The 14641-nt window shown below is 42.2% G+C and overlaps 1 protein-coding gene across 1 annotated transcript in view; it reads left to right on the top strand.

Moving 5' to 3' along the window:
* The window catches only part of LOC124115104 (outer dynein arm-docking complex subunit 4-like), a 192275-nt gene that overhangs the window by 143707 nt on the left and 33927 nt on the right, over positions 1-14641 (top strand). The window contains exons 10-11 of the mRNA XM_046475921.2: positions 4706-4902; positions 7236-7439. Of these exons, the coding sequence (XP_046331877.1) occupies positions 4706-4902; positions 7236-7439 (401 nt within the window). The remainder of the gene's footprint in view (positions 1-4705; positions 4903-7235; positions 7440-14641) is intronic.

The following is a 14641-nucleotide window of genomic DNA, read 5'->3' as shown; positions in this document are numbered from 1 at the left end:
ACAAAAATATAAAAATATCACAATTAATTAACATATTTTTCGCATTAAAACGATTTATATTTTTCACATTTACCAAGTGTTCTATTTCCACAACAAAAACACCATGGCTTATGCCCCTTGCAATATGACGTCATTGGTGCCAATTGATAAACATTATGACGTCATCATGCTTTGTTAGAGCCGCTTCACGTGGTGTAGGTCCAGGTGTGTGATTCTAGCGTCTCAGATGCCAGCCAGCATAGTATTATGCTGAGTCACCACTGCGCCGGAGTGTGTCGTAGGCCATGTTGTTTTACCGCAAACTGGTACTTGATATCTTTTGCGTTGAGAATAGACAGGGACCCAGTTGAATTGGCACCAATTACGTCATAATCTAAGGGGGATAACTCAGGCCTGTTTAGCTCGAAAAACGAAGGCCTCATAACGGCATTTCATTTTCACACTATTGTGAGCTTCCTACGTTCACTGTGAAAGAAATCTGTGTATATTTTCAAACACAGATACTAATTAATTCTAAAATTGCGTTTTGTTTAGAAAAGAAAGAAAGTGATTTTTGCGTGTACACTTCCCCTTTAACTTGTACTTGAATCCAATCAGAAATCCATGTGCAGCCTGTTTTCACAGATTTATTCTCCCGCTAAGAAATCCATTTGTGGCTTGTTTTGTTCATGGTGGGGTATAAAGGATTTATTATATATACCATGAAATATCACTGAAAAGAGGCAGAAGTGACATCGTCAGTGGAAATGACGTCCTCATTATCATTCCATAATGTTGGCAAGAGCGTAACATATACAATCTACCAGAAGTGATGTCACAAATAACATCAGAACCGGAAGTGATGTCTATATCACCTAATGGAACTGAAGTGAAATGTAAATACTCGGAGTCAGAACAGCGCTCCGTCTTCGGTTTCCCTTTATCAAACAAAACGTTTTGTTTTCTCCTATATGTTCAGACACATTCTTCATATATATATATATATATATATATTATATATATATATATATATATATATATATATATATATATATATATATATATATAGCTGGTAAGAAACCGTTTATTGGTGCTATTTGTTAAAGTGATGCAATTGTTGTTACTGTTAATCCTCTTCTGTTAATCCTCCACCTACTATATATATTCTGTACTATGTCCCTCATTCCGTCTTGCTTGACAACGGTATAAGGATCTATACGGAAACGTCACTTTTCACAGTATAAAAGAAGTTGTTATTGATAAAATTGTGTCTACCTTGTCATCCGTCAACTTCTAAGTAATGCCTATCAAACAATTGATGCCTTATAGGTGCCTGCTTTGTCACCAATTATACAAAAATAGATCTAAGTATATTTTTCTTTTCTTGCAATTCAAAACTGTATTTCACAATACATTTTATGTTGTGTCTAAAAAGTGTTTCTTTCTGTTGTAATATATCTGGGGTCTAAAGGGATGATGTAAATCCGGCTAGGGTCCATGCAGGTAGCTAAGGTACTGTAAGACCCCATGGACCCTAACATGTTGATCCACCTTCAGCTACTTCAGCCCTTTTTTATTATGTATTGTTACATATAGTGATATCTCTTTTTGGTTGTATGCTAGTTTTAAATATTAATCTGTGATTTTCTAGTTGTTTTACTGTCCATCAGGTTTTTATCTATTTAAGCTGAATATATGTATTTTTAAGAAATAACTTCTTGTCACGATATGGCTGAAATATTAACTCACACACTCTACACTGCCAGCAATGTAATAGTTGGGAAGGAAACTAGTATACGCCAATCAAGGCAACTGCACAAGTGCAAGGTGGAAAAAGGTCACATGTTTCCTGACATAAAGAAGAATTCTTTTCTCTGTGTTTAAGCACATGAGTGTTTGGGTTTTTATAACTGTAATCGTTACTAAGGAAAGGATATTTTCACATAAGTAGATAGTTTGGAATGTATAATGGGTCGTAGCTCAAGTTTAAGGAAAAGGTGGTGAGCTCTGGGGTCTTGTCTCCCTCAATCCAACACCAGGATCTGAAGGTAAGGGTGCTGAATCTTGGGGTTGCTTATTTATCCCGAACCCCCCAAAACCTTTGACCCAAGAGTTTCTCCATGAACAGACCAAGTTAATACAATCAGTCATCACCTCTTTTATGACAGATGTTCTAGATCATCATTCGTCTGCTATGAGAAGTTATATTACGGTCTTCAAGAAAGCTGTTTGCTAAGGGTGACACATCTAAGCAGAAGCAGCCCGAGTTTCCTTACGCATTCCAACCTTTGTCTCTCTCGAAGCAGCAGGACGCTCTTGGAGACCTTCATCATCTGACATATACAATACTAGATGGAAGTAATGTCATAGGTGGAAGTGATGTCAGAACTGGAGTGATGCCATCAGAACAGGCAATAGATCAACAAGGAGGCGGTAAAGATGTCATCATAACCGGAAGTGACGTCTTCCAAACAAAAAGTGACCTCAGAATAACTGAAAGTGATGTCACAGTAAAGCCAATATCTTTGGTTTGAAGAGAATATATTGTGACTGTACTTACCGGTTTTTTTCATGAGCTTATGTTGCACTGTCAGCTATCTGGGATTACTAGATCCCTCCTGTTCTCTCTGGTGTTAACTGGCTATGAAGTAATGGAGGTATTGTATTCCAAGGAATAATCAAACAAAAGTTATCATTGTGTATGATCCTCCACCTACTATATATATTCTGTACTATGTCCCTCATTCCGTCTTGCTTGACAACGGTATAAGGATCTATACGGAAACGTCACTTTTCACAGTATAAAAGAAGTTGTTATTGATAAAATTGTGTCTACCTTGTCATCCGTCAACTTCTAAGTAATGCCTATCAAACAATTGATGCCTTATAGGTGCCTGCTTTGTCACCAATTATACAAAAATAGATCTAAGTATATTTTTCTTTTCTTGCAATTCAAAACTGTATTTCACAATACATTTTATGTTGTGTCTAAAAAGTGTTTCTTTCTGTTGTAATATATCTGGGGTCTAAAGGGATGATGTAAATCCGGCTAGGGTCCATGCAGGTAGCTAAGGTACTGTAAGACCCCATGGACCCTAACATGTTGATCCACCTTCAGCTACTTCAGCCCTTTTTTATTATGTATTGTTACATATAGTGATATCTCTTTTTGGTTGTATGCTAGTTTTAAATATTAATCTGTGATTTTCTAGTTGTTTTACTGTCCATCAGGTTTTTATCTATTTAAGCTGAATATATGTATTTTTAAGAAATAACTTCTTGTCACGATATGGCTGAAATATTAACTCACACACTCTACACTGCCAGCAATGTAATAGTTGGGAAGGAAACTAGTATACGCCAATCAAGGCAACTGCACAAGTGCAAGGTGGAAAAAGGTCACATGTTTCCTGACATAAAGAAGAATTCTTTTCTCTGTGTTTAAGCACATGAGTGTTTGGGTTTTTATAACTGTAATCGTTACTAAGGAAAGGATATTTTCACATAAGTAGATAGTTTGGAATGTATAATGGGTCGTAGCTCAAGTTTAAGGAAAAGGTGGTGAGCTCTGGGGTCTTGTCTCCCTCAATCCAACACCAGGATCTGAAGGTAAGGGTGCTGAATCTTGGGGTTGCTTATTTATCCCGAACCCCCCAAAACCTTTGACCCAAGAGTTTCTCCATGAACAGACCAAGTTAATACAATCAGTCATCACCTCTTTTATGACAGATGTTCTAGATCATCATTCGTCTGCTATGAGAAGTTATATTACGGTCTTCAAGAAAGCTGTTTGCTAAGGGTGACACATCTAAGCAGAAGCAGCCCGAGTTTCCTTACGCATTCCAACCTTTGTCTCTCTCGAAGCAGCGGGACGCTCTTGGAGACCTTCATCATCTGACATATACAATACTAGATGGAAGTAATGTCATAGGTGGAAGTGATGTCAGAACTGGAGTGATGCCATCAGAACAGGCAATAGATCAACAAGGAGGCGGTAAAGATGTCATCATAACCGGAAGTGACGTCTTCCAAACAAAAAGTGACCTCAGAATAACTGAAAGTGATGTCACAGTAAAGCCAATATCTTTGGTTTGAAGAGAATATATTGTGACTGTACTTACCGGTTTTTTTCATGAGCTTATGTTGCACTGTCAGCTATCTGGGATTACTAGATCCCTCCTGTTCTCTCTGGTGTTAACTGGCTATGAAGTAATGGAGGTATTGTATTCCAAGGAATAATCAAACAAAAGTTATCATTGTGTATGATTCTAGGAAAATTACCTCTATTACATCAGGTGTAGTCCCTCCCTACCTCCCCAATATATTTGCATCTGCATAGGTTTTTGAAAAGAAGTTCCTACCTTGTGCTTGTCCAGTTGCCTTGATTGGTGGATACTCTTTTCCTCTAAACTATTAGATAGCTGGAAGTGGAAGGGGACTTCTAAAGATTTTATTGTGTGATTCATCCTCAAAACAGGATTTATGGCTATGATGTAATAGAGATTCTTTGGAATTATGCACAAAGATAACTATTGTTTGATTTCTATTTGTTTCCTTCTTCAAACTCATCAGTCCAGAATGTTATATGACAAAGAACTGATCACATGTGTTATCAGCATGAGATGACTCAACCTCGTCCTATTGATCAGAATAAGGTCTTGCCAAAATGTATATAAATCTTGGTAATTCACATCACTCTGTTAACACTTCATGTATGTCCTTGCAGATGGGAAAAAAAACTGCCTCTAAGTAAAACTGCTTTAGAAAAGACTTGGCTGTACCATGAAATAGGGAGGTGCTATCTGGAAGTATCAAGATACGAGGATGCCAGAGATTATGGAGAGAAATCACTTGCAGCTGCAAGGGAAGCTGACGATGAGGGTTGGCAACTACATGCATGTGTATTGGTGGCACAGTCAGAAGGTTAGTCAACAGATGCACACGTGTGTATTGGTGGCACAGTCAGAAGGTATGTCAACAGATGCACACTATGTATTGGTGGCACAGTCAGTAGGTATGTCAACAGATGCTCAAATGTGTATTGGTGGCACAGTCAGAAGGTAATGCAACAGATGCACATGTGTCTATTGGTGGCACAGTAAGAAGGTAAGTAAACAGATGCACACGTGTGTATTGGTGGCACAGTCAGAAGGTATGTCAACAGATGCACACGTGTGTATTGGTGGCACAGTCAGAAGGTATGTCAACAGATGCTCACATGTGTATTGGTGGCACAGTCAGAAGGTAATGCAACAGATGCACATGTGTCTATTGGTGGCACAGTCAGAAGGTATGTCAACAGATGCACACGTGTGTATTGGTGGCACAATCAGAAGGTATGTCAACAGATGCTCACATGTGTATTGGTGGCACAGTCAGAAGGTAATGCAACAGATGCACATGTGTCTATTGGTGGCACAGTCAGAAGGTAAGTCAACAGATGCACACGTGTGTATTGGTGGCACAGTCAGAAGGTAATGCAACAGATGCACATGTGTGTCTATTGGTGGCACAGTCAGAAGGTAAGTCAACATGCTCAAGTGGTCATGGTGGCACAGTCAGAAGGTAACGCAACAGATGCACACATGTGTATTGGTGGCACAGTCAGAAGGTAACACAACAGATGCACACATGTGTATTGGTGGCACAGTCAGAAGGTAATGCAACAGATGCACATGTGTGTATTGGCGGCACAGTCAGAAGGTAATGCAACAGATGCACATGTGTGTATTGGTGACACAGTCAGAAGGTAATGCAACAGATGCACATGAGTATTGGTGGCACAGTCAGAAGGTAATGCAACAGATGCACACATGTGTATTGGTGGCACAGTCAGAGGGTAACTCAACAGATGCACATGTGTCTATTGGTGGCACAGTCAGAAGGTTCCGCAACAGATGCACACATGTGTATTGGCGGCACAGTCAGAAGGTAATGCAACAGATGCACATGTGTGTATTGGTGGCACAGTCAGAAGGTAATGCAACAGATGCACATGAGTGTATTGGTGGCACAGTCAGAAGGTAATGCAACAGATGCACACATGTGTATTTGTGGCACAGTCAGAGGGTATGTCAACAGATGCACACGTGTGTATTGGTTGCACAGTCAGAAGGTAACGCAACAGATGCACATGTGTCTATTGGTGGCACAGTCGGAAGGTAAGTCAACAGATGCACATGTGTGTATTGGCGGCCGGGTCAGAAGGTAATGCAACAGATGCACATGTGTCTATTGGTGGCACAGTCATAAGGTAAGTCAACAGATGCATACATGTGTATTGGTGGCACAGTCAGAAGGTAACGCAACAGATGCACATGTGTATATTGGTGGCACAGTCAGAAGGTATGTCAACAGATGCACATGTGTGTATTGGTGACACAGTCAGAAGGTATGTCAACAGATGCACATGTGTGTATTGGTGGCACAGTCAGAAGGTAACGCAACAGATGCACATGTGTGTATTGGGGGCACAGTCAGAAGGTAATGCAACAGATGCACATGTGTATATTGGTGGCACAGTCAGAAGGTTCCGCAACAGATGCACATGTGTCTATTGGTGGCACAGTCAGAAGGTAAGTCAACAGATGCACATGTGTGTATTGGTGGCACAGTCAGAAGGTAATGCAACAGATGCACATCAGTGTATTGGTTGCACAGTCAGAAGGTAATGCAACAGATGCACACGTATGTATTGGTGGCACAGTCAGTAGGTAAGCCAACAGATGCACACATGTGTATTTATGGCACAATCAGAAGGTAACACAACAGATGCACATGTGTGTATTGGTGGCACAGTCAGAAGGTAATGCAACAGAGGCACATGTGTCTATTTGTGGCACAGTCAGAAGGTATGTCAACAGATGCTCATGTGTGTTTTGGTGGCACAGTCAGAAGGTAATGCAACAGATGCACATGAATATATTGGTGGCACAGTCAGAAGGTAAGCCAACAGATGCACACGTGTGTATTGGTGGCACAGTCAAAAGGCTAAGCCCTACCTCCTAGGGTATGGATACATTAATGTGTTTGTGACATAGCTTTAAGGTGATAAAATGAACTCATTTTTCTTATTAAGTGTATGTTTTGCAAATTGAATAACCTGCAATTTTCATTATAATGTGAAAAAGATGCTGGCACTCTAGGTAATATTTTAAATGTGACTGTAAATAGGTCTACCACAAACAATATCGGGCTAGATATTTCAGTAAATCTTCCTATCGTTATCCGAGTTAATTATTTATATAATTTTTCAGTGAAATGCAACGAGTTCCAGGCAGCAGCTGATTCCTTTGAGCGAGCGCTAGAGATGGCAGAGGCTCAGCAGGATTCTGCTGCCGAACAGGCAATTAAGAAAGCTTTAGAAGATGTTAATGACAAAATAGTTAGAGGTGTGAAGGATGAACCAGATGAAGATGCAGATGATAGACAAAGGAAAAACAGCCAGGACAAAGAAATGGGTGAGACAGACAAGTACACCAGTAAATAATTACCATTGTGAATATCATGCACTTAGATAACCCAACTCATCATGCCTCATTAAGACATTCAAACAGCCAGCACTGTACACTCCAAGAACTTATTCCAGGTCTGAGAAAAAGGGACGATTGCACAAGAATACCATACTTATCATTAAAGTCTGCCTCCATGGTCTAGAGGAATGATTGTCTCTTTTGACCTCATGAAAGAAATTTGAAATGATGTAAATACAATGATACTTCAAGAGACAGATGATATGCTATGTGTGATGTTTTTCCACTCTGCAGTCAGTGTTACATCAGCATAAAACCTATCAGAAATCATGTCAGATGATGATTCTCACATACTTTAACCATTTCAGGTTCTAGATCTTGGTTAAAATGTAAATTTGATAGCATATACCATATACAATTACTTCACTTCATGCTAATACATGAGACTGTTGTAACTGTCCTGAATCAGTCGAGGCTTTTTGTCATCTGTTCTTAATAACTAACACATCAGCTGAGCTGCTACAATAGGTCTCCATACTCCAGTCTGTAGTGTTTAAATATCTGATGAGTTTTGACCCTTCAACTGAGCCCAGGAAGTGATAAAAGTGCTTCAATATACATGGTCAATGATGTAACTTTGTCTGATAATTGAAAGGCTTGAAGCCTTATTGTAATCGGCCGAAATATTATTTATTATTAATATTCCGCCTATTTTTGTACCAGAGCTAGCAAAGTAACCACTTCCTTGATTCCGTTCAAATTTTGTATGTGTATATGTAGACTGTTGAGTTCTAGATGCCACAAAAAGTCCCAAGGCCACAGGTTCAACGACCAAGGGCAGATAACTAAAGGTTTTGAATGTTTATTCTGCCCTATTGCTCCACAACCGCTTGTCCGATTACTTTCACACTTTGCATGTGTCTGCTGCTTTAGGTGATTGACATTTAATATTCTTTAACTTTGGTCATTGGTTAGGTGGTTTGGCAGTCATATTGGATTCAAGGTTTTCACAATGTGTTTTGGGACATGTCTTCAAATCCTAACTCATCTGAATTCACCGCATGAAATGTTTTCAAACTTTCTGAGAATTGTCTCCATACATTACACATCAAACCCTGTTAGCCGATTTTGGATATCTTTTTTAGTTACAGATATATCTTGTAAGGTTCTTGATAGAAACCATTGAAAGTTAACAAGTTAATGTTCTATATGTACTTCATTTTTGTCCTTGGTTTGCATGGTGAAAGTACCACCGCTTGGTGGTAATATTTGTTTTTTTAGGTAAAAACCATCATTTGAGTACAAAATACTGAATGAAGCGCTCAGAAATTCTAGGATTATCTCCCTTTCACTGTCTACTGACCTTGAAGATGAGGGTTAGAATTGGTCTTCAGCAACCCATGTTTGCCTTCAGAGGCAATTATCGGGATTGGGCAGTCAGGCTCCCTGACTTGGTACTTCATTTCCCAATTGCTAAATGCTACCATAACTCACTTTTGATGGCATTGTTAAAAGCAAACCATTTGAGGATTTGAACATTGTCTAGGTTGGAAATGGGTTTAGAACACTCTGGTTCACTCTGGCACTCACCTATTTCATAGTGGTGATGTCCTGCAAACGATGACTATCTTTTGACGGAGTTGGTACAAGCAAACCCTTTGAGGATTTGAACATGAGGATTCGAGGACGGGGATGGGTTCAGAACAGCCTTGGACACCCCGGCACATGCAAATGTCGTAGCGGCGATGTCCGCAACCAGTGCCTACATTTGACAGCATTGGTACAAGATTTGAGGATTTGAACATGGTCTAAGTTGGAAAGGGATCTAGAACACCCTGTGATGCTCCTGCACATGTCAATTTCATAGCGACGATGCCCCACATTTGACGGTGTTGGTACAAGTAAACCATTTAAGGATTCGAACATGGTAGAAGTCAAACATGGGTTAAGAACACACTGGGACACATGTGGTGATGTCTCGCAAGCGGTTCCTTACGTAGGACGGCATTGGTACAAGCAAACCATATGCAGATTCGAAATATGGACGATGTCTGAAATGGGTTTAGAACTTCCCGTGGGCGTTCTGGGACACGTCATTTTCGTAGCAGCGATGTCTCACAAGCGTTTCCTTACTTTTGATGGCGTTGGTACAAACAAACCATTTAGGGATTCGAATATGGACGAGGTCGGAAACAGGTTTAGCACTTTATCTAAGTAATGTGACTTAAACCCAGGGTCCTGACGAATTCAGAACACTAATCCATCTGACTGTAGTTCAATTGACAAAGAAGTTACAGCCTGCTAAAGAGTCACCAAGCTGCCGAAAGGCTGTCGAACCCTATTGTAATCGTTCGATTTAATATTATTGTTATTACGCTGATTTTTTATCCCCCCGACATATAATGATGGGGGGATATAGCCATCAGTATGTCCGTCTGTCCGTCCGTCAGGCGTCCATCTGTCCGTCTGTAATCATTGTTTGTCTGGAGCATATTTCCTAAACCGTACAACCTAGCTTCACAAAACTTGGTACACTTACCAATCCGGCTCAGTAGTAGTGCCTTTTGCTATTTAGAGATTTTTTTTGGATTTTTTATTTTTGTCGTTTCCATGGAAATATGATGAACTTGAATTTGAGGGTAGTGCTCTTGTCCGGAGCATATTTCCTTAACTGTACATCCTAGCTTCACAAAACTTGGTACACTTACCAATCCGGCTCAGTAGTAGTGCCTTTTGCTATTTAGAGATTTTTTTTGGATTTTTTATTTTTGTCGTTTCCATGGAAATATGATGAACTTGAATTTGAGGGTAGTGCTCTTGTCCGGACCATATCTCCTGAACCATACAACTTAGCTTCTCAAAAGTTTTTACACCTATCAAGCAGGTTATGTAGTGGTGCCTTTGCTATTAACAGATTTTTTTTTTTCTTTTTTCAATTCAAATTGAAAATTGATGAACTTAGGCTCCAGACGAGGACATTACCCTATCTTCTAAACCATGTGACAGAGATTCACCTAAATTTATGCACATATCAATCATGTTCACTAGTAGTGCAGTTTGTTATTTATAGATTTTAATCTTTTTAATTTGTAGCCCCTGACATATAATTCTTAGGTGTACTATTTACTGATATCATATACTATATATGATGTGAGCTACATAACCTAGTACATTCTCTTTATGCCTTTGTCTCATGAGGCTACTACAGAGCTATTCATATGCGAATCTGCAAAGTTATTGTTATTACAATTTCATGAGATCATCAGAAAGTGAGCTACATGAACCAATATTTAATAACCTTCATTATATTTCTAGTTTGGGCATCAAGGAAAAAGATTTCCTTGCCAATCTAAATACATTTGAAGGTACACACAGTTTACGGACATGTCACGTCGGGGGGGATATGTCATCTTCGGATGACTCTTGTTTACTAGAGCTAGCAAAATAACCACTGGCTCGATTTTGTTGAAATTTTATATGTGCATGTAGACCATTGAGTACTAGATTCCACCCAAATCCCAAGGCTGTAGGCCCAATGTCCAAGGGCAGATAACTGAAAAGTAATTTTTGAAGATATATTTCGCCCTATTGCTCCGCAACCGCTTGTCCAATTACTTTCAAAACTTGCATGTATCTGCTACTTCCGCTACTTGACATTTTATATTCTTTGACTTTTGTCATTGGTCTTATGGTTTGGCAGCCATATTGGATTCAAGGTTTTCACAGTGTCTTTCGGGTACCTGTCTTCAAAGGCAAACTCCTGAATCTGTTAATGTGTGGATATGAAACTCCTTGAATATGAAACTGTGATTTGAGAATGACTTTACGGCACCCATCTTGGTTTGCTCTAGGCAGGCAGTTGAGTGACAACCTGTGTGAGTGCAGGAGGTGTTATGTGTTGGCAGATGGATATTGAATACAAGTGTACATGAAGAGCCTGTGTCTGTCTATTTTATAAGAATCTACTGCATGAAATGTTTCCATACCTTCTGAGAAATGTCTCCTCACACTCTAATAGCCATTTTTGGATATATCTTTTTTTGTGCCGGTCATATTGGATTTTGATTTTGATCATTTTTTTCACAGAAATTTTGCTTTAAAGATCATATCTTGTAAGGTTCTTGACAAACTATTGCAAGTTTACATGAAGTTAGTGTGCGATATGCGTCTCATTTTTTAACTTATCTTGCATTACTCCGTATTGCATTTACTGCTGTCTTTTGACAGAGAGAGACGAACTGTGTGAGATCCAGCTGCTGAAGAAAGTTGTCCCAACCAGCTCAGGAGGCAGCGCCCTCTCACAGTCGGCACGTGACCCGGAAGTCATGACGTCACACCAAAACACATAACTGCTTTGTCACCTCCACAGACGGACGTACTTTGTATCCCTTGAGGAAATTAAAGCTTATTGTTTTTATATTTTGCGATCGTCTTCAGCATTGCCCGTAACGGGTTTCCTGTCACCATCTTCGTCGACAACGCTGACTACTCCGGCGCCTCAAGAGCTCAAGCGCCTCTTGAGTTACGGCGTCTCCGGCGCTCCTGGCGCCTCTGACTACTCTGGCGCCTCTCATGTCTCCGGCACCTCGAGAGCCAGATTCCTGGCGCCTCTGACTACTCTGGCGCCTCTCATGTCTCCGGCACCTCGAGAGCCCCGGCGCCTCAAGATCTTCGGCGCCTCTGATGTCTCCGGCGCCTCTGGCGCCTCAAGAGTTACGGCGCTCCCGGCGCCTCAAGAGCTCCGGCGCCCAGATCAGTAAGCCAGATCAGTAAGCTTTAACAAGCTCAGATCAACAAGCCAAGTATCTCATCCGATCTTCTGCTTCTGCATTGGCAATCGCCTCCCTGGCGCCACTGCCATCTACTTCTTTTACTGACGTCTCATCTCTCGTCACACGGAGAGGCATGGTGAAACAATTGTCGCCGCTCCTGTCGCTACTCTCCCGTCGGTCTTCGTGATCGTGACTATCGTTCTACTTCCTGGGTGGAATCTTTTCAACCAATAGACAGTTGGTCTGATTCAACTTGCCCACTGAGACGTTATCCTTAATCCTGTCGTTTAAAGCGCTATGGTTCCGGAGAGATGACCTGCGGGTTTCCATCGAAACAGAGCATCTTGTGGACAGCGTCTGTATCAGATTCGACGACGACATCCACTAAAAAAAGAGTCTACTTCGTCAACATCGCTGACACCAACGCTGTTCTACCCTGCCCTAGCGCCAGCGTTCCTGAAAGAGACTCTTCCTCGGCGCTCCCCGGGTTTTCCATGACGCCCCCGGTGCTTCCGCGTTTTTCGCAAAACTCGGATACACCACTTGTTCATCTATCACACAGTTCATTGAGGATTGTCTGTGTGTGGAGTTTGCACCTCAGTTCCGACTCCAATGCGGCTTTCTCGGCTACTGCGCAGAGTGATTTACATGTCACGTGTCAAGTACTCAGACTGTCAACAACTCCGACCAGAATTAGGTCAACTTACCATGGCAAGAGGTGCAATGTATTTCTACAGATTGGCTTACATATTTACCTGTATGCTTGGTGCAACCACTCAACCAGGCGCCTGTCGCAGTCCATCAATGCACAGATGATCGAAACAATAGACCTCCTCTGCCAACACGGCTGTCACGAGGCACCTTGTTTCTTCAGCCCCTCGCTATAAGAACGATAGTGCCTATACGGCGTTCAAGGGATGGAAATGATTGCCTTCCTTCGTCCGGTTTGATCTTATAGACTACGACACCTTCATATCTTCCGCCTTGACTACCGGACACAGTGTCGATTTGATACTTCGTCCCTCGGCCGTCCCACCGACCCCTGTTGCATACCTGCCTCATATCGTGTTGTAGTCCTTCATCGTCACCTCAATATAAGAACAGGAGTGCTTATACGACGCTCAGGGGATTGAAACGATCTCATTGCTTCGTGCAGTGGACATATTGCCTCCACTTCCTACTACCCGGTTACGTCGATGCCCTGGCGGTCGATTGTGAAGCTGGTTTACTTCATCTACATGGTGTTTGGTTCGCAGGCGAGCACACCTCTCCACGTATCGTCCTGACGGTACACAATCACAGACCCCTGTTGCTGGCTTCTCAACTTTGCAGTTTTGTAGACGACCTCATTTACCATGACTTCCCGCTCTTCCACTGACACCTTGTCAGTGGCTAGTGGTCCACACCAGCCCACGTTGTGACCAACTGTGATCCGGAGATCAACACCATTGGCACAGCAACAGCCTCGAGATACAGGCTTATCCAGGACGTCACTTGCTGGCAGTGAATTCTCGGTCACGCCCTGTTATTCATGTCCACTGACAACGTCACCATAGTGTGGTGTTTGAGAACTCAGAGTACACTCTCCCGGCGCTACCAACTCCACCGGCGCCCCCGTGAATCAACATCTCCGGCGTTCCCGGCACCTCAAGCTCTTTGGCGTCTCCAACGCCTCCGGTGCTCCCGGCGCCTCAGACGCCTCCGTCACTCCGGGCGCCTCAAGCTCTCTGGCGCCTCTGTCCAGACTATGTCAAACGGTCGACTCCCCAAACATAGATCTGTTTGCCACATCTCTGAAAGATGCCAGCTGTCATCTTACATTCCACCATTGCCGGATACGGCCGCTGTGGCAGTCGGCGCCTTCAGCTGTTCCTTAGCAGGATTACGTGCGTACGCTTTTCCTCCCCTGGTTCTTCAGAGATCCAGGCCACTCGGCACCTGACCTTGAGTTTGGTCGCGCCTTGTTGGCCAGCCAGAAGTTGGTTTATCGACCTCCGAAACATAGCCAGAGACTACCCCTGGAACTTCCGGTGTGGTCCAACCTTCTGCTCCTTCCACACAGTGGGTTGCCACACCCTAATACCCGCATGGTTTCGTCTGCACGCCTGTCACATCTGCAGAAAGCCGAATGACCCAAGGGCTATTTGGCTAGAGCGACCAAGGCTATTGCTTCAGCCCACCGTCCATCTACACGGGGACTGTATGCTGATAAATGATGCTCGTTCCAGGCATTTTGTTCAGACAAACACCAGGATCCGATGACAGCATCACCGCAGTTCCTGGATCAGTTCCTTCTGTACTTGCGCAGCACCCGTCAGTTGAAGGGCTTTACCACCCCCACATACCTGGTCGCCATCAACTCGCCAGGTCACCATAAAAGGACAAGGCCCCACCCTAGAATTATCCCTGTTAATAGAT

The sequence above is a fragment of the Haliotis rufescens genome, unplaced genomic scaffold (assembly GCF_023055435.1).
Source record: "Haliotis rufescens isolate VD_foot unplaced genomic scaffold, xgHalRufe1.0.p SCAF_4, whole genome shotgun sequence".
Lineage (NCBI taxonomy): Eukaryota > Metazoa > Mollusca > Gastropoda > Lepetellida > Haliotidae > Haliotis > Haliotis rufescens.
This window is presented reverse-complemented; position numbering and strand designations above follow the sequence as displayed.